Source organism: Phascolarctos cinereus, unplaced genomic scaffold (assembly GCF_003287225.1).
Source record: "Phascolarctos cinereus isolate Bilbo 61053 unplaced genomic scaffold, phaCin_HiC Scaffold_726;HRSCAF=1367, whole genome shotgun sequence".
NCBI lineage: Eukaryota > Metazoa > Chordata > Mammalia > Diprotodontia > Phascolarctidae > Phascolarctos > Phascolarctos cinereus.
The window spans coordinates 261,333,487-261,351,820 of NW_027556098.1; the positions used below are offsets into that span (position 1 = coordinate 261,333,487).

Here is an 18,334-nt window from a genome sequence, read left to right on the forward strand (position 1 = left end):
TTTTGTTATAGTGTTACTATTTATCTGTTTTAGACTGTTGGGTCCTAGGAAGAGGGAGTGGGTTGTTATATAGTTCTGTATGGTAGTACACATCACATTGTCACACACAATATTTAGACATATTTTGATTATGAAGATGATGCTGAGAGAGGATGTAGATAACATAGAAATTATTTAATCTTCATCATCTAGAGTTGACACACTAGCTTCATTTGATTTAATACCAAATACAATGTATTGAGTGAAGATAAAGGCTTTTGTTTTTGTTATTTTATATGGATGGGGGAACAGGGTGTTGCTAACATAGAAATAATGTAAAATATGTTTAATGGGTTTACATTGGAACTTTTTTATAAATATAAAATATCTGTGATATTTTGCTGGTAAAGCTTGCTTTTTACTTTTGCTGTTGTTTGGTCCCTGAATTTCAAAAGGTGAAGCCCTAGAGGGTGCTATATCACTATAAATTATAGCAGAAGTTGGCTTTAGTCTGATGTTTAGCTTAAGATCCTTAGATCCAAAAGTTAAATTAGAGAGTTTTTTCTTTCATTGACTAGAATTGAATGGATGAGTACTTAGATACTAAGTAATCTATTCCCTCTATTAGCTAATTTATAAAAAATGGTTTAAAATTTTTTGCATTTGTTTTAAAATATGTCTCAATTTAAGGATGTGTTCTGTATTTTCCATCCTTCAGATGGTTTGAGCCTACTAAAATTATTTTCCCCTTAACATTCCTGTTAGAATAATGAAAGTTTGATCGTTCCTCCTCATCTTTTTTTTCTTCCCTTATAAAGAATTTCTTTTGTTACATTTGGTGAGGCTTAGAGACACCAATTTTTTTCCTCAGTAATTTTCACATTTGGTCAAAGCCTAATTAAAGCATATTGTGGGAATAAATGTATCAAGGAGATACTCTTAGAAGAATTTAGTTTTAAATACATTTTTTGAGGTAAATTGAGCAAATGTATTTAGAAATGGTAAATTCATTAAGATAGTCTGAATTTTTGACTGATTAATTCCTTACTCTGTGTTAGCATTCAGTAAATGCCAACATTTAATTGTATCCCCAACGATATTCCATGGTTACTTGATTTCATGATCTTAGAAGTATTTGTTAGAATTATCAATTAAAACCCTTTTTTTGTCTAAAAATTTGTTACATGGAATTAATACTCATGTTCTTGAAAGTTATTTATTATTCTTGCTCAGGTTGAAAATTCATCCTGTAGTAATATAATGGAATAAAAGCCCATTTTCCAGCTAAAGTTAGTTTGTTGTCTTTGTTGCTGATATTGGTAGAAAATGCCAGCAATGCTCAATTGAACATTACTAGCATTTTTTTGCCATTGTTGTGAAACTTTTCTTTAATAATATGAAGTTGAGGTAGTATTGCAATTCATGGAATATTCTAAGGAATAATATGTACAAACTTAAAAATTAGACATATCTAAGTAGGATTTTTTTGTTTTTTTTGTTTTTTGTTTTAAATTAAGGCACCACCTTCTATGGTCAATAATGAACAACGCCAGCATGCAGAACATATATTCTTATCATTTAGGAAATCAAAATCACCTTTTGCTGTTTGCAAGCATATCCTGGGTAAGTGTTAAATTTTTTCATTTTTGTTGCAAAATCTTATCAGTATAATTTAAATTGCTAAAATCTTTTGATTATTGCTGTACAGACAGCTTAATTTAAAGAGATACTTATTTGAAATACTAGAGCTTTTACATGAATTATACTAAAGTGAATTTTATAAGATATTCCTCAGGGCAAAAAAGAAAACTTTGTTATTTTCAGTTATGAATTTTATCTGTTTAAAATATACTTTAAAGTGAAAGACCTATTTTTAAAAACCAGAACATGAGGATTTGAGTTTATTTTTTAAAAACATTGATATGTTCTCAGTTATTAAGTTCTTTTCAAATATGTGATGTCAACTCTCGAAGGAAAAGTGGCAGGCGGCCCCATATACTGGACCTTGCAATCAGGATGACATGGGGTTCAAGTCCCTCCTCAGACACATGCTGGCCCTGTGACCTTGAGCCCCTTCCAACTCCAATTTGGTGATCTCTCATGCTAAATCATTAAAATTCTCTGAGTCCCAGGCAGCTCTTCAAATACTATAAGTTGCAGAATTGTTGCCTAGATCTGTTTGAGTAGGGAGTGTTTCCTCACCTGTAATTAGCTTCCCACATGGATGGAATCACTGGCCCCAAGATGCAGGGAAAAACTCTCAAAGGAAAAATTCTGTGTTAAGTGTCCAGCCCACTTTTTAAATGTAACTCAAAAATAAATGAATAGATATCATGTGAGACAGAAACATATGTTCATATTTTAAAAATAAAAATCACCTTGTATTTTAAGACAGCTTATTTTTAAGATCTCTATGGAAGTTTCTGCTCAAAGAAAATACATTGGTACAACATTTATGTTGAAAATCTTTTATGATGAATCTCAGAGCTATTAAACTGCCTCTTTCAGTGATGGTGTTTACTCCTAAGAGCTATAGTGAAGCTATCTGTTCCCTTTTAATTTATTTTTACATTGTCTTTGCTTTTGATCAGTTAAGCCTCCTATTTGACAGTCCAGAGTTTTATTTGAGGTCCATGACACTTGTTGATTACTTGGTCACATAGGAAGTAAATCTTAGGATGAATTGCTGATTTTTATTCCTGTGCCCTTAGTTTTGTGTACTAACTAGAAAACTCATTTTGTTGTTCCATTGTGCTATGACTAAGGGTTATATGCTTGATACATGATTTGTCTCTATAAATAGTTGTGTAATCATGCAACTACCTTCTGTACTTTGAGATCTCAATTTCTTTTAAAAGAAGAGAACACTTTTGCATGGTTTATATTTTTAGCACCAGAAGTGGTAAGGATAGATTGATTAACTTACTCCTGAGTAAACAGGTCCTTTTGCTGACAAGCCAGTTTTTAACAACTAAGGTGAAATTTTTATATTTTTTGAATGGGTGATTTTGTACCCAGGAGTGGTATAGATCTGATATGACAAACTGGCTCTGACACAAGTATATTTCCCTTTTCTAATATACCTAAAGAAAATTTAAAAGAAACAAAACCTTAAGGTAAGCAAATTAAAAAGAATTCTACTTCCCTTTCCACTTAATGCCATGTAGTAGGTTAGCATTGTTAGATTTCAGAAAATCATTGTGGTTAAAAATAGTGAATCTAGGGTCCATCTACATTTGTTCTGAGAACTAGTTATCTTATGTGTCTTTTTTGCTGGATGTATACAGCTGGGCTTTCCTGTGGCTTAATTTAGCAGTTCAGGTGATTACTAGTTAATTCTAGATGGTAAATAGAAAACTTTCCAGTGTATCCTTGTACCTTTATGAAGTAGTATTAACTTTGTTGCTATTTGAGTTTACTTAAGAATGTATTTTTGATGTGGGATAAATTTTTGAAGGGGTAGTAGTGCCAATTCCAACAATACTCCTGGAATCATCTTGAATTTTGGAATGTTAAAGTTGTAGATATTACTTTTGAGTGCATGTATTACCAATAACATCATTAATATACAATATACTGCAGATCTTTCTGTTACATTCATGTTTACATCTAAACGCCACAGACTGTCTTTTACTCAGTTGCCACCAGCAAAGAAAGGTAATTCCTCTAAGAAGACTTCTCATTCAGGTGGCAGTCAATCACAGGCCAGGATTTTCACATTCTTATTCAAGAAATTAATTTCATTTTGTGGGCATCACTTAGGGAATTTGATCTAAAACTTTGAAGTTGGGGAAAAAAACCCTTGCCCTCCCATCTTGTATGACTTAAATTTCTTCTTTCCTAGTTTCAACTTAAATTTTGCATATTTTCCATTTTTCTTCATTTCTTTCTCTAGCTCTTATGTTTATATTTTTAATTTTCTTTCCTCTCTTCTGAGTTTTATTTATTTTAGTAAGAAAGAACTTTCAGACATAATCACTTGAACTCGTGATACTTCTGTGACTTTTGACTAAGCAGTGCTAAAGTATTCTCAGAAAACCCCATGACTTTTATTCTTATTGTTAGGAAATACTCAGATGAGCAAAAGGATTTATTTTCTCTAGGTGCTAATTTTGTAGCAATTATATGTTCATATTCTAGGGAACATTTCTTTTTTACCTTAAAGTAGTGGGAAAAAAAGGCAATTATAATGGTAAAAGCTTGGGTTTCAGGATTTTGGAAAATTTCTTTTATAATACTGTCAACAGTAAGAATTGGCACTTCATTTGTGAAATTCTTTTAATAGATCACTTTTCACCTAAGATTATTTCTTTGTTTTTGGTCAAGTCAAATATCCAGGTTATCCCAAAAGTCTTTGTGATTTTAAGCTATTAGGGTTTGTCTGGAAATCTCAAATATCAATTCTGAAAGGTTCTTTACTGTTCCACTTACTAAATTATTTTTACGTAGAGAGACTTGAGGAGTGGAGGGACAATTACTTTATTGACTAAAGTGCCAGTCTTTTGAACCTCTTCTATTAAATTGAAAACATCCTCCCTTATATAGGGAGAATGAATAATTTTCATTTAGTGGTATACTCTTTATGGCTGTATATACTTTCCGAAAAATTAGAAAGGGATAAATTTTGGTTTATAGGATTCTTTGAAGGAGATGATTTCATTTTGGTCAGAGGTAAATGTAGGGGCAGCTAGGTGGTGCAGTGGATAGTGCACTGGCCCTGGATTCAGGAGGACCTGAGTTCAAATGCGGCCTCAGACACATAATGCTTAATAACTGTGTGACCCTGGGCAAGTCACTTAACCTCATTGCCTAGCCAAAAAAAAAAAAGTAGATGTAATCCTTTGAAATTACTTGAAAACAATTGCTTTTACCAAACATTTCCTATTGGTAAGCAAATGTGAACACAGCATGGTAAATGGATGTTTTGTTTCCTGTTTTGTTTTTTAGCAAGTAGCTAGCTCAGAATTCTCTGAAGACCCAAAAATGTCCTTGTACTAGTTGCCAGAAGTATTGGTTATATAGTCATAGCCACGTTACTTATTCTTATCAATAGATTTCTAGATAGGCTCTCTTGCTAATTCATCTTCTGTGCAAAATATGGTTTGCAAAAGTTTATCTTAGTACTTTGGACAGTTGCCCAAGAAGATTGGTTTTAGAAATACCATCTGTTAAAAATTTTGGCTTTGATTTTCCTATATGCATAGTTCCTAGAGGTCATGATTTTGTGGGTCCAGGAGTTTGGAAATCTTCCTATCATCTGGTATAGTGTGTTTAAGGAATACGAATGATCACAATTGTGTTTTGTGGCCTAAGTATGCCACCTGCAAACCTATTAAATAATAAGGGAAAAGTCTATTGACTTATTAGGTATTTTAAAATACCAGTAGATAAGGCTTTTTAGAGGCTAAACAGTATTTTATATTTCATGAATATCCAAACATATTTATTTGGGTCTGCTCTGACATGCAGGTTTTGGTTTTTGGGGGGTTTTTTTAGAAGAGGATCAGTATTTTCTGAGGAGATAGTGTTTCTTTGTTCACTCAGATGGCAGAAGTTAACATTTCTTTGGTTATGGTGGCTATGTTGTGGTAGAGGAAATAAGTAAGTGTTGGTAGTAAGAAGTTATTTGAGTTGTGTTTGTAAGGAAGCTCCATATTTCTCCTTAAATGCAGTAGATGATATGTAGCTTTTAACTGCCTTCAGTCCACTGTGAATTGAGCCTCTACTTCTATCAGATCTTTACCAGAGTCCTATATTGATTTCTAAGAACTGTCTCTTTTTTTCCTTTGAGAGTATTCAGGGATATATGAAATGTGATTTCTGTCAGGATTAGAATTTACACTAAGGCTACATTTAATAAGTCAAACTTTTAAAAATAAGACCAGAATTTTTATTTTTTTCTTCATGTAGCTTCACAGTACCCAGTGTAGGAAAGACAAGAGATAGGTAGTGTTTATTAGTGGTTAACCTCCTTCCCAGATTTCCATACTTAATCTTTGCCATGACCATTTGTAAGATTTTAGTAACAATCAGAGTTTGAGTAGGGTAGAAACATTGATATCAGCTTTTCACTGCCCGTGTGTATCTTCAAGATACTTCAACACTTTCTTTAAGGTACCAATTTTATGCTACTGTTTGTTTTTAGTTGTTTAGAGATACTAATGTTCAGATGTCTTGGCAAGTTATCTGGAATCTGGCTGTGTGGTTTATGTGGCAATTATATTCATTCTCACAGATTTCTGCACATTTCTTGACTTTGGACTGTTTCTTCTTTTTTGAAATGACATTTGAAAACTATTTGTCAGAGCTCTTTGGTACCTGCATCACAGAGAATCTGATGCCTGTTGAGACTTCATTTTTTTCCTGTGATCCAATTCTTAGTGCAGATACCATAACTTAATAGATAAGGTTGAATTCCTTCGAAGTGTAGGATGGGAATTTTTACTCAGTTTGATCAGTAGAGCAATCAGAAATTTTACAAGAACTTCTCACCTTGTGTAAAGAGTGAATTTTATTTTTATCTTCTGGGAAAAATAACCTAAACTTAATTTTTTGAGTTTCCTGTTAGAGATGGGTCATCTTGCTGAAAGAAAAACTATATCATTTATAAACATAGATCTTTTAACAACATGGCTCATCATGAATGGGAATACTCAAAGTATGTTTTTCTGTTTAAATATCTTCAAATGCAGTATACCATTTATACCTGGTGAGAATATCTTGGGAAATTTTCTGATTGCTTTATTTTTTTTTTAAAGCTGTGTTTTTTTTAGTTCTTCATGCTTTGGAAGTAACAGTTGAAGAGAGGTGAGGAAAGTTTGTGAAAATTGTGATCGTGATTAGCTGCCACCTGCCTGAGGTGTCTTCTGAGAGGAACTAACCTCTTTGTGGTGCTAGAGCAAGGTCACGGGAAAAAAAAAAAGAAACAGGTAATCATTTTATTCCTTGTCTGAAAAGTTCTGTTTTCAAATTAAGAAATGCACATTGTAGAAGGTCATAACAACAAGTGTCTGAAGAAAACTTTTCATTTTCCTAACAGAAACTAGTAAAGTGGACTATGTCCTTTTTCAAGCTGCCACAGCGATAATGGAAGCAGTTGTTCGAGAATGGATTCTTTTGGAAAAAGGTAGCATCGAGTCACTGCGAACATTCCTTTTATCCTATGTCTTACAAAGGCCTAAGTAAGTACATAGAAGAAATGCCAGTAAAATGCCTTTTGCAATTTTACATGCCTTTGAGAGTGTGTCTTTTTGTTTAAAATATTAATTATTACATCCCATGTTAAAATTGTAAGATCCTTGAAGACAAGAACATTTTTGGTTTTTGTTTTTGTAGCCTCAGGGTCTTAGGTATTGCAGATGTTTGATGCATTGGAGATCTTGGGCAAGTCGCTTAACCTGTTTGCCTCAGTTTCCTTATCTGTAAAATGTAAAGTCTTTGTGAATATTAAAGGAGGTGATGTGTGTGATATGCTTTGCAAACTTTAAATCACTAGCTATTATTATTGGATGTTAACTGGTAGTTGAGTTTAAAAAATTTTTTTTAAATTTCGTTTTGGAACAGTGGCTTTTAAAAGGTTCCGAATTTTAAAAGCCAGATGGTTGAAAGAAAGCAAACCAAGAACAGTTTTATTTTTTAGAAAGCCAACAAAATACTAAATAGGCTTTCAAGAATAGCTGATAAACATTTTCTCCTATTTCTGCAGGCAGAAATTTGTGTGGATGTTAATCTTTAAAAAAGGGAAATTACCACATAAATTAGTTAAAAGTTGTCATTTCCATCAAACAAGGATGCTTTATGCTGAAATTTCCTATATGCCGTATTTCATAGAACTCTGTTATTCGTGTGACTATAGGTGGGGATTCTGTGAGAGAAAGGATATTAAATATGAAATTATATATGTATCAAGAATGCATTATGTGATGTAATTCTTGGGAAATTAAAAAAGGTATAATTAGAAAAAGACACAGATAGCATTGATTACTATCTTTTTTCTGTTCTGTTGAGTTTTGTTTCCTCTTTCTGATGGTTCCTCCTTTTGGTTTAATTTTTACTTACGACTTCACTAATGTGAAAATGTGTTTAATAGGAATGTAAATGTATAGCCTATATCAGATTGTGCGTCATCTTGGGGAGGGAGGTGGGGAGGAAGGGGCAGAAAAATTTTAAACTCAAAAGCATATTGAAGTGATTGTTGATAAATCAAAATAAATTAATAAAATATGCAAAAAAAAGGGTATAATTTCCTCCTTTTTATCCTAAATTTTCATATCCCCACATTGAATCTTCACTTATTGCAGATTCCCCTGGACCTAGATTTATGGGTGACATCAGTATATATTCAAAACTCATAAATATTCTATGGCCATATTAATTATATTGATATGAACCACAATATAGAGAGTGGGACCTCAGAGGCCATCTAGCTCAGCTTAACCCAGACCTGAACAAGAATCCCCTCTATAGTATGCCTTACGAATTGTTGCCCAGCTTTTGCTTTTAAAATCTCTAGGGAGAGGGGATCTGCTGCCTCCTGGGGCATCTCGTTCTATTTTTTTGCTATCTCACATTGTTATGGCAACTTTCCATACCACAAGCGTAAGTTTATTTCTTTACAATTTTTATCCATTGCTTCTTGTTTTGCCATCTGGGTCCAAGAAGAGCAGATTTGTTTTCTCTTCCTTCTCGTTGAGGAGACCTGTCATGTCTTCCCACTCAAATCTTCTCCCCTCTGGACCAATCATCTCTTGTTTTTTTTTTAACCATTCATCTGGCAGTAATTGAAGATCCTTTACATTGCTGTTTGCTCCCCTCTGGACATTTTCCAGTTTATTAATGTTTTTCCTAAAATATGATATCTAGAACTTAACATAGTACTTCTGATGTGGTCTGATAAGGAAGGAAAGTACAATGGAACTGTAAGTTCCTTATACTTGGGTGCCATTCTTCTAAATGTGGTCTAAGTTTCTTATTTCCTTTCATTCATTCACTTATTTCTTTTTTTCCTTGAAATTAAGTTTTATTTTTTAAATTAACAATAATTTATTTTTATCCTTCCCAGCATGCCCCACCCATTGGAAGAAAAAAAAAAGGATAAATGTGATAAATATATATAGTCAAGTAAAACTAGTTTCTTCTTTGGCCATGTCCAAACAAATAATGTCTCAATCTGCAGCTTGAGTCAGTTTGCCTCTCAATCAGGTGGTGGGTAGCATGATTTCTCATCCAGTTAGTTAAGCATTGATCAGAATTTTTAAGTCCTTCACACTCTTTTAAAATGTTATCATTGTATGAATTGCTCTGGTTCTGCTCACTTTGCTTGACATAAATTCGTACAGATCTTCCCAGGTTTCTCTGAAATCATCCCTTTCATCAGTTTCTCATACTGAGCCGAAATATGTCTCTTTGCACCTTCTGCTAGTAGTGGAAGTGGCACAGTAGTATTCCATTGCATTTGTATGCCATAATATATTCTGTCATTCTCCATTTGTTGGGTACCTTCTTAGTTTCCAGTTCTTTGCCACTTGAGAGAAAATGTTTCAATAAGTAAAAAATCTACCACTGGTTCTGGAATACTACCGTTGACCTTGCTAGTTTAAAACACAGTGGTGGATATACTGATAATGATTCACTTTCATTCATTTATTTCTGCTACAAAACACTGTTGACTCATGGAGCTTGCATTCTTCGGTAGCACTCAGATTTTTTTCAAATTGTTGTCTGGGTGCTTCCTCTACCTCTTATATTTGAATTGATTTTGTTTGTTTAGTATTTTAATTTTTCCCCAGTTACATGTAAAAACAATTTTTAACATTTGTTTTTAAAATTTTGAGTTCCAAATTCTCTCTCTTCCTCCCCTGCCAACTCCTTCATTGAGAAAGCAAGCAGTTCAATATAGGTCATACACATGTTGTCATGCAAAACATTTCCGTTAAAGTCATGTTGTAAAAGAAAACATAGGCCCCCCCCCAAAAAAAAAGCCTCAAGAAAAATAAGGAAAGCAAAAACCAAGAAAGTATGTTTCAAACTATATTCAGACACCATTAGTTCTTTCTCTGGGGATGGATAGCATTTTTCATCCTAAGTCTTTCAGAGTTGTCTTGGATCATTGTATTGCTGCGAATAGCTGAGTCATTCACAGCTGATCATCTTAACAATATTGCTATTACTTTGTACACTACATTTCACATTGCATCAGCTTATGTAAGTCTTTCTAGGTTTTTGTGAGAGCACCCTGCTTATTTCTTAGCACACAATAGTATTCCATCACAGTCACATAGCACAATTTGTTCATTCACAAATTGATGGACACCCCTCAATTTCCAATTCTTTGCCACCAGAAAAGAGCTGCTATAAATATTTTTGTGTGTATAATTCCTTTTCCTTTTTGTTTTTCATCTCTTTTGGGATACAGACCTAGTAGTGGTATTGCTAGGTCAAAGGGTATGCTTGCTTTTATAGCCCTTTGGACATAGTTCCAAATTATTCTTCAGAATGATTGAATCAATTCACAACCCCACCAGCAGTGCCTTAATGTCTCATTTTTCCCACATCCCCTCTGCCATTTGTCATTTACCTTTTCTGTCCTATTAGCTATCTAATAGGTATGAGGTAGTACCTCAGAATTGTTTTAATTTGCATTTCTCCAATCAGTAGTGCGTTAGAGCATTTTTTCATATGGCTATAGATAACTTTTCATATCCTTTGATCATTTATCAATTGAGGAATGCCTTTTATTTTTATAAATCTGACTCGTTTTTATATGTTTAAGAAATGAGGCCTTTCTCAGAGAAACTTGCTTCATAAGTTTTTTTCCAGTTACTATTGATAACTGTACTTCCCTCCGTACTATTCTCTCCCCGTCCCGTGTTTATTGTATTCTCTTTCTCCTTTCACTCTGTCCCTCCTCAAAGGATTTTGCTTCTGAATACCCTCTCCCCTAATCTGCCCTTCTTTCTATCATCTCTCCTGATCTTCTCTTATCCCCTTCTCCTCCTTTCCTATAGGGTAAGATAGATTTCTATACCCAATTGCATGTGTATGTTATTCCCTCTTTGAGTCAGTTCTGATGAGAGTAAGATTCACTCACTCCACCTCATCTCCCCTCTCTTCCCTTCAACTATGAAAACCTCTTTTTGCCTCTTTTATGTGAGATAATTTACCTCATTCTACCTGTCCTTTTCCCTTTCTCTCAGTACATTCCTCTTTCATCGCTTAATTTTATTTTTTACACGTCATCCTTTCATATATTTGATTGATTTTTAACCCACTTCTAAAACTATCTATCTAAATTTCATGTTACTAGATTTGAACCTCAGTGTTTTAACCTGTCAAAATCTTTCTGAATCCTTGCCATCATCTAATGTATTAACTATTTCTTCTAACTTTATGTCATCTTCAAATTTAATAACCATTCCATGGAAGTATTGATCAAATAAAGATCCAGGTCATTGATACAGTGCTAAACAGCAACACTATAACCTTTCTTTCTATTTGACATCAAACCTGTAATAACCATTCTTTGGATGTAACTCTTCAGCTAGTTCTGATTCTTTATAATTGCTCTAATTGTAGCTAATCTCTCTCTCTTTGTCAAGTAAAGTATATGTACTTTGTCACATGCTTTTTAAAAATATACTATTTCCTGATCTATCATTCTGATAACCCATAGAGGAAATAAGGTTAATCTGACACAACATTCTTTTTTCTTACAGTGTAGTCATTTTTTTAAAGTATCCCCCTCCACCCATTGAAACCCGTCTTGAAACAAATTTTTAAAAACCAGCTCACAAAATGACCACATTTGATATTACATTTAACACTGATAAATGTAACATGACCTGTTCCTGATAAATCCATTCTGACTTGTGATCACCAGTTCCTTTCTAGTCCTTCACTAACTAACCATCTCTAATATATCTTAGAATTCTGATCAAAATCAAGATCACTGGCCTGTAGTTTGTATGTGCTACTCTACTTTCTTTTTTGAAAATTAGCATATTTGCCCTTTTCCCATCTTTCTTGTTTTCCATGATTCTTCAGAGAGCACTTTCAGTGACTCAGCAATCATACCGTTCAGTTCTGTTAGTACCTTATTTCAGCTAGCCCTGGTGATGGTGATTTACACATACTCCTTTGGAGCTACTTGGCGCTCTTATTACAGTTTACCCATCTTAGGTTTCTTTCAGTTTCTAATTAGCCATTTTTTGTTTATTTTTTCCAGTCCAAAGTTCATTCTTTTCAGCAGCAAAAATAGGCAAAATAAGAGTTGGACAGTTGTGCCTTCTCTTTGTCATGAGGTACATAGTCCCATCTCTCTAGAGTAGTGGTCTTATCTCTTCGTTAATCCTTGTCTTTTCCTCATTATAGTTATTCTTCTTCCTAAAACATTTGTAATCTTTAGCTTTGCCTGATAGCCTTAATTCATCCTGAGTTTTAATATAACTATTTTCACAGAGACATGCCATGCTTTTGTATTTATCCTCTGTTGACAGCCCTTGCTTCCATTTTCTATGCTCTAAATCGAATTTAGATTACATTAATGTACCATCTTTAATATATGACTGTGTTACTACTTATCTTCTAGCAATTCAGCATATGGTATGAGTTGTTCTTCTCCTGGAAATGTCTTTATATTGATCCATTTCTCTCTACACTCATGCCCTAGTTCCTCTGTTGATGTGATGTAGGGAAATATCGCAGGATTTGAGTCAGAGTAGCTGGATTCAAGCAGCAACTCTGCCACCCACTGCCTGTGACCTTGTGCACTTTAAATAATCTCTGGTCCGTGATTTCCTAATCTGTGAAATTAAGGACTTGAACTAGATGCTTTAAATTCGTTTCCAGTTCTAAGAGCTTGTAGTTTGTAGGACAGTTGACTTGGTTCTGTGGTAACAAACTTTAGAAATACAGTTTGAGGCCAAAGCACAGTGTCATTAACTTGACCATGTTGAATTGGTCTTGAAATACCCTCCTTAACACAGGGCTTTAATCATCCAAGCTAGTGATAGCAATACAGTTTGCTTTATTTCATTATGCTTTTTGTGATATGTGATTTTTGTTGGTACCCACTTCGTATAGAACCCTCCCTCTGCCTTCCAACACCACACACATAGTTGCCAGCTACTGTTACTTAGTAAGTGGTTTTTCAGAGAACTACTATTCTGTGGCCACAAAATTAATCACCTTTCTGCCAATTTCGTGGCGAACTTTATGACTAATTTAGCGTATCCTAAATGATAGATGTACAATCTAGTATGAGGCCTATACTGGAAGATTTGCCAGGACCTGCTGTAGAGCTTGGGGTTTACTTTCATACTTACATGAGGCATTGGAATAAGTATACAGTGGAAGAATACAGTATATTGTATTTTTTCATTCAAAGGTATATAAGAAAAATGGTGTTAGCACATTAATTCTAATGACCAGTATATAATGGATTTTATATATTTTAAGACCAGTATATATCTTAAGGCTGATTTAGGAATGTTGTGGGAAATATGGGATGTTTTCTTTGTTCCAACTCCATGCTTTCCTTAGTTCCAACTAAGATGAAAGTGACTGTCAGCTTCAGCTTTTCTGTTCCCATCCGCTTAATCTTTTAGGATGCTACCTCACCCTTCTAGGATTTCTATTTAACCATGTTCCCAAACCTTATGATTTTTTTTTAAATGGTAGACAGGAATCTAGACAAGTTTTTCAGCTTGTGATTAAAAGTAGCTTGTACAATTATTAAAGAGTTGTTGCTAAATTTTTAGAAATGGAGCATAAGATACATAATTTGTTGAATTTCACTGAAACTTATTTTTTGTTTGTTACTTTGTTTTTTATTCCTAGCAAAATGCCCCTCTCCCTTTTTTTCTTTTTCTCTTTTTTGCTTTCAGGAAAATGTTATGTAAAGAAATAAAGTTGGATAAATTCCTTTGATATATGATATTCATTTAACTAAAGTTTAAAGACAGTTAAAATTATACCCAGAAAAGTATTCAGAATTGAATTGTTGAATAATTTTTTTCCCTATCCTAGAGACTTAAAAACTTGAGAGTCATTCTAGAGTTCTCTAGTTCCTTAAATGAAATTAAATTAAGTGGTTATCAGACCAGTCGTTTATTCATTTTTTAAAAAATTCTCAGTTATTATCCCAAACCTTTTTAAAAATGATTTTTATATTCAAAGTTGTTTCAGAGTTGTTTATCCAGATCAACTTTGGAATAATTCAGTTGACTTATATTATAATGTTGTACAATTGGGAAGGGCAATAGCTGCAAATTGTTAAAATTTCTGTCTTCTATTTTATCTATATTTTTTAGTATTCCCTACTTTTAAACCATATTCCCCCCTTAAAGACTGTCAGTCAACTGATACTCTTGGCTTTCATTTCATGGCTATCATTCAAAGGAAAGCTTTCTGAGACAGAAGAGGTTGTGGGTGCTGTGTTTTTGTGTCCAACAGGACAGAGGGTGCATAGACCCCGAGTGGATGTTTGAGTTTTGTTTTTAAGAAAGGAGTCCTACTTTTGTGCTTTTGAACTAGAATGGCACCTTGAGTATTCCAGTATGGAATGCTATAGTCTGACACCATTGAGGGGAATCCTAATTGTTTTGCTTGGACTGAAGAACTTGAATACTTGAGGACATGACTGTCTTCCTGTAATCTGTAATTTTGTTTTGTTTTTAAATAAAATAAAATTTTAAATAGTGAAGCTAAAAATTTTATAACTAATATTAGAGATATGCTTGTGTACATGAACTTGTAGAGTATTTAGCTGGTTTTAAATGTGTATTTCTATATGTTTTGCAGGTGGGAAAACATGTAACTTGAACATGAGGCTATAAAAATACTATAATAGAATTTGTATTTTTATTTCTGTGTTCTGCCTTGAATTGTCTAGCGGAAGTGTAGCATGCTATGTTAATTTGCCATTGTGTGTTGAGATCAAATGGACTTAAATTCATAATGGTCAGAGCTAGGGCTGAAACTTGGATCCCCAGTTCAGGAACATCTGCAGGGAAGTTTAAAAGGCATTTAATTCTTCCTGTGTGTTCACTTCTCATTTAAAACAAGTTATGGCATTTGGATGTTTCTTTGCCTTTTCTGCTTTCTATTAGCAATATTGGCACTACCTGCTTTTATTTTTAAATGAACCCTTCCTAGTTCTATAAGCAGTGTTTTAAATAACCACATTTATTGGAAAATGTGGTATTCTTTTGTAGTGGATTTAAGTAACTGTTTAACAATTTGTGTTTTACAGCCTACAAAAGTATGTTCGGGAGCAGATTCTGTTAGCAGTAGCAGTAATAGTAAAACGAGGATCATTAGATAAATCAATTGACTGCAAAAGCATTTTCCATGAAGTCAGTCAGTTGATAAGCAGTGGCAATCCCACAGTGGTAAGTGTGTTAAGTATGTAAGAAATAAAGTTTAAATGTATTTGTTTTGAATTATTGTTTAGCCAGATGTTAATACTTTAAGGTTCGTTGTGTGTGATTAATAAACATGGCTTTCTGAATCTGTTCTGTATTTTGTGAAACTATTGCTATGTAATTTTAGTTTTATGAGATTTGTTTGTCTTAGAATTTCTAGTCACCTTTTTGTTGGGCTTACAAGGATTTCTTTGCTCTTTATTGGTTTCTTCATTTCCTCAAGTATTTGCTCCCCCGTTTTTCTTCACTGTGGATCTTTAGGAGATATTTTTTAAAACATCAGTTCTTGCATTTGTTATGTAGTTGTGTTGCACATTTGTAAAAATGTTGTGATATTAATATATGCTATATATATATATGTGTGTGTGTGTGTGTATATATACACACACATATACACACACACATATATTCTGTACAAAATTTTTTTTAAATTTGATACACTTTGTTTTGGTTACAATAGATACATCTTAGCATGTGCATGCGGCTAACTCCTACCTCCCAGGTCCCAAAGCACACTCCCTTAAAAGTTAGGTAAAACTACCTAAAAGATTGTGATTATGATAAATGATATTTGTCATTATCTACTTTTGGAGCTTATCATTTAACCAAAAGTAAGGGAGGATGTGTGCTTTAATAATTACTAATGTTGCCCATTGTTATTTGACTTGCTACTATTTAATATTGTCTTCATTTACATGGTTCTAATCATTTAAATTTGGAGAAGGAAATAGCAAACCACTCCATTATTTCTGCCAGAAAACTCCAAATGGTGTCATAAAAAGTCAGTCATGACTGAAACAACTGAGTCCATCAGTCATTTAAATTATGCTTGATAAAATTTTAAGTTTAGGATAAGCTGTTACATTCATTTCCATATGAATTCTTATCACATAGTTGAGTGATTCTTTATATTTTTGAAGTTAATATTCTATATTTCTTTTTTAAAAGAATTGATAGCATTTTTTGCGAGGTAATTAGAGTTAAGTGACTTGCCTAGGTTCACATGGCTAGTAAGTGTTGTGTCTAAGGCCGGATTTGAGCTCAGGTCCTTCTGACTCTAGGGTTGGTGCTGTATCCACTACACCACCTAGCTGCCCCAAGAATTGATAACCTCTACCTATTCTTTCCTTACTCCCCACCCCCCCAAAAAACAAAAAAGACTGGATATATCGTTTTCTGAAGTAAACACTCATTTTGTGTTTAGATTTTCATGGTGTCTTTTGATAATTGGAGATACCTTAGAGTCTTCATTGGAAAATGCCAAGTGAAGTAAAATAGTAAATTTAACTAGACAGCCCATGGTAGTATATTACCCTGTAAAGAAAACTAGTGTCAAAAATCACTAATCTTTTTGGTACATATCTCAGAATAGACACACTAGAGCAGGGGTGGGGAACCTTCGGCCTCAAGGCCTTGAGGCCGAAGGTTCCCCACCCCTGCATTAGAGGATTAACACGTTTAGAAAAAGTCTGTATTTAAACAGGTTGTATATATAAAAATAGGATTTTCCATTAGTAGTCCTCATTTTTTTTTTCAATTAATACTAGACTTTTCACCTTATCATTGATTATCATTCAAGGTCCATTGAATAAACATTATTGGCCTCACTTTGGGCATCGAGGTGGCACATTGGATAGAGTGCTGGCCCTAAAGTCAGGAGGACCTGAATTCAAATCCAGCCTTAGATATTAGTTGTGTGAACCCTGGGCAAGTCACTTAATCCTGTTTGCCTCAGTTTCCTTTTCTGTAAATTAAAATTTTGGGGGGGTGAGACAATCAGGGTTAAGTGACTTGCCCAGGGTCACACAGCTAGTAAGTGTCAAGTGTCTGAGGATAGATTTGAACTCAGGTCCTCCTGACTTAGGGCAGAGCTCTATCCACTGCACCACCTAGCTACCCCCCTCATCTGTAAAAGTGAGCAGGGGAAGGAAATGGCAAACCATTCTAGTATCTTTGCTAAGAAAACCCCAAAAAACTCCAAATGAAGTCTCAAAGATTTGGACATAACTGAAATTGAACGACGACAAAAATTTCATTAGATTTAGTGAGGTCATAGTCACAGTCATAGTCATAAATTGTATTCAAAGTCAAAATGTAATTGAGGTAAGATTATAAAAGCTTGGTTTCTTTTATTTAAGAGAAGTAGAGACATACTATGATGTATCTTTATGATTTTTTGATAATTCTGCATCTGTTTCATATGAGATGTCCTAGATTGGTCAGTCAAGTATTGATCTCTCTTTGTATTTGAAGCATTGATCTATGTCAAACTAATCTGTTGTCTGCTGTTGAGATGAAAAAAGTTTTGATTACTTATGCCCAAAGTGAGAAATTCATTTGAGAGTAGTTAAGTTTTTTGTTTCTGTGATTTGTTATTTGACCCACTCATTCTTTAGGATTAGATTGTTTAGTTTCCAATTAATTTTTAGTCTATCTTTCCATGGACCTCTATTATATGTAATTTTTATTGCATCATGATCTGAAAAGGATGCATTTGATATTTCTGCCACTCTGCATTTGATTGTGAGGTTTTTATGCCCTAGTACATGTTCAATTTTTGTGTAGGTGCCGTGTACCACTGAGAAAAGGTGTATTTCTTTTTGTCCCCATTCATGAGTAAAGTTTTTTAAACTTCCTCTGAGATATATAGTGAAAGGAACTTTTACCTAGGAGATAAAAATTAGTGGTACTATAGGAAAATAGGCATACTAATGTACTGTTAGTGAAGCTGTGAATTGGTCCGACCATTCTGTAAAAACGATTTGGAACTATGCCTAAAAGATCACTGCATTGTCTATGTCCAGTGGTACCACAACTAGGCTTATGTCCAAAGAGAGAAATGACCCATAAATACAAAAATATAGCAGCTCTTTTCATAGTAGCAAAAACTAGAAACAAAGCCAGGGTGCCCACCATCTACTGGGAAATAAATT

The 18,334-nt window shown here is 33.8% G+C and overlaps 1 protein-coding gene across 1 annotated transcript in view; it reads left to right on the forward strand.

The window, feature by feature from the left end:
• Positions 1-18,334, forward strand: part of XPO4 (exportin 4) — a 129,208-nt gene that overhangs the window by 24,518 nt on the left and 86,356 nt on the right. The window contains 3 exon segments of the mRNA XM_020968782.2: positions 1,497-1,602; positions 7,019-7,160; positions 15,230-15,368. Of these exon segments, the coding sequence (XP_020824441.1) occupies positions 1,497-1,602; positions 7,019-7,160; positions 15,230-15,368 (387 nt within the window).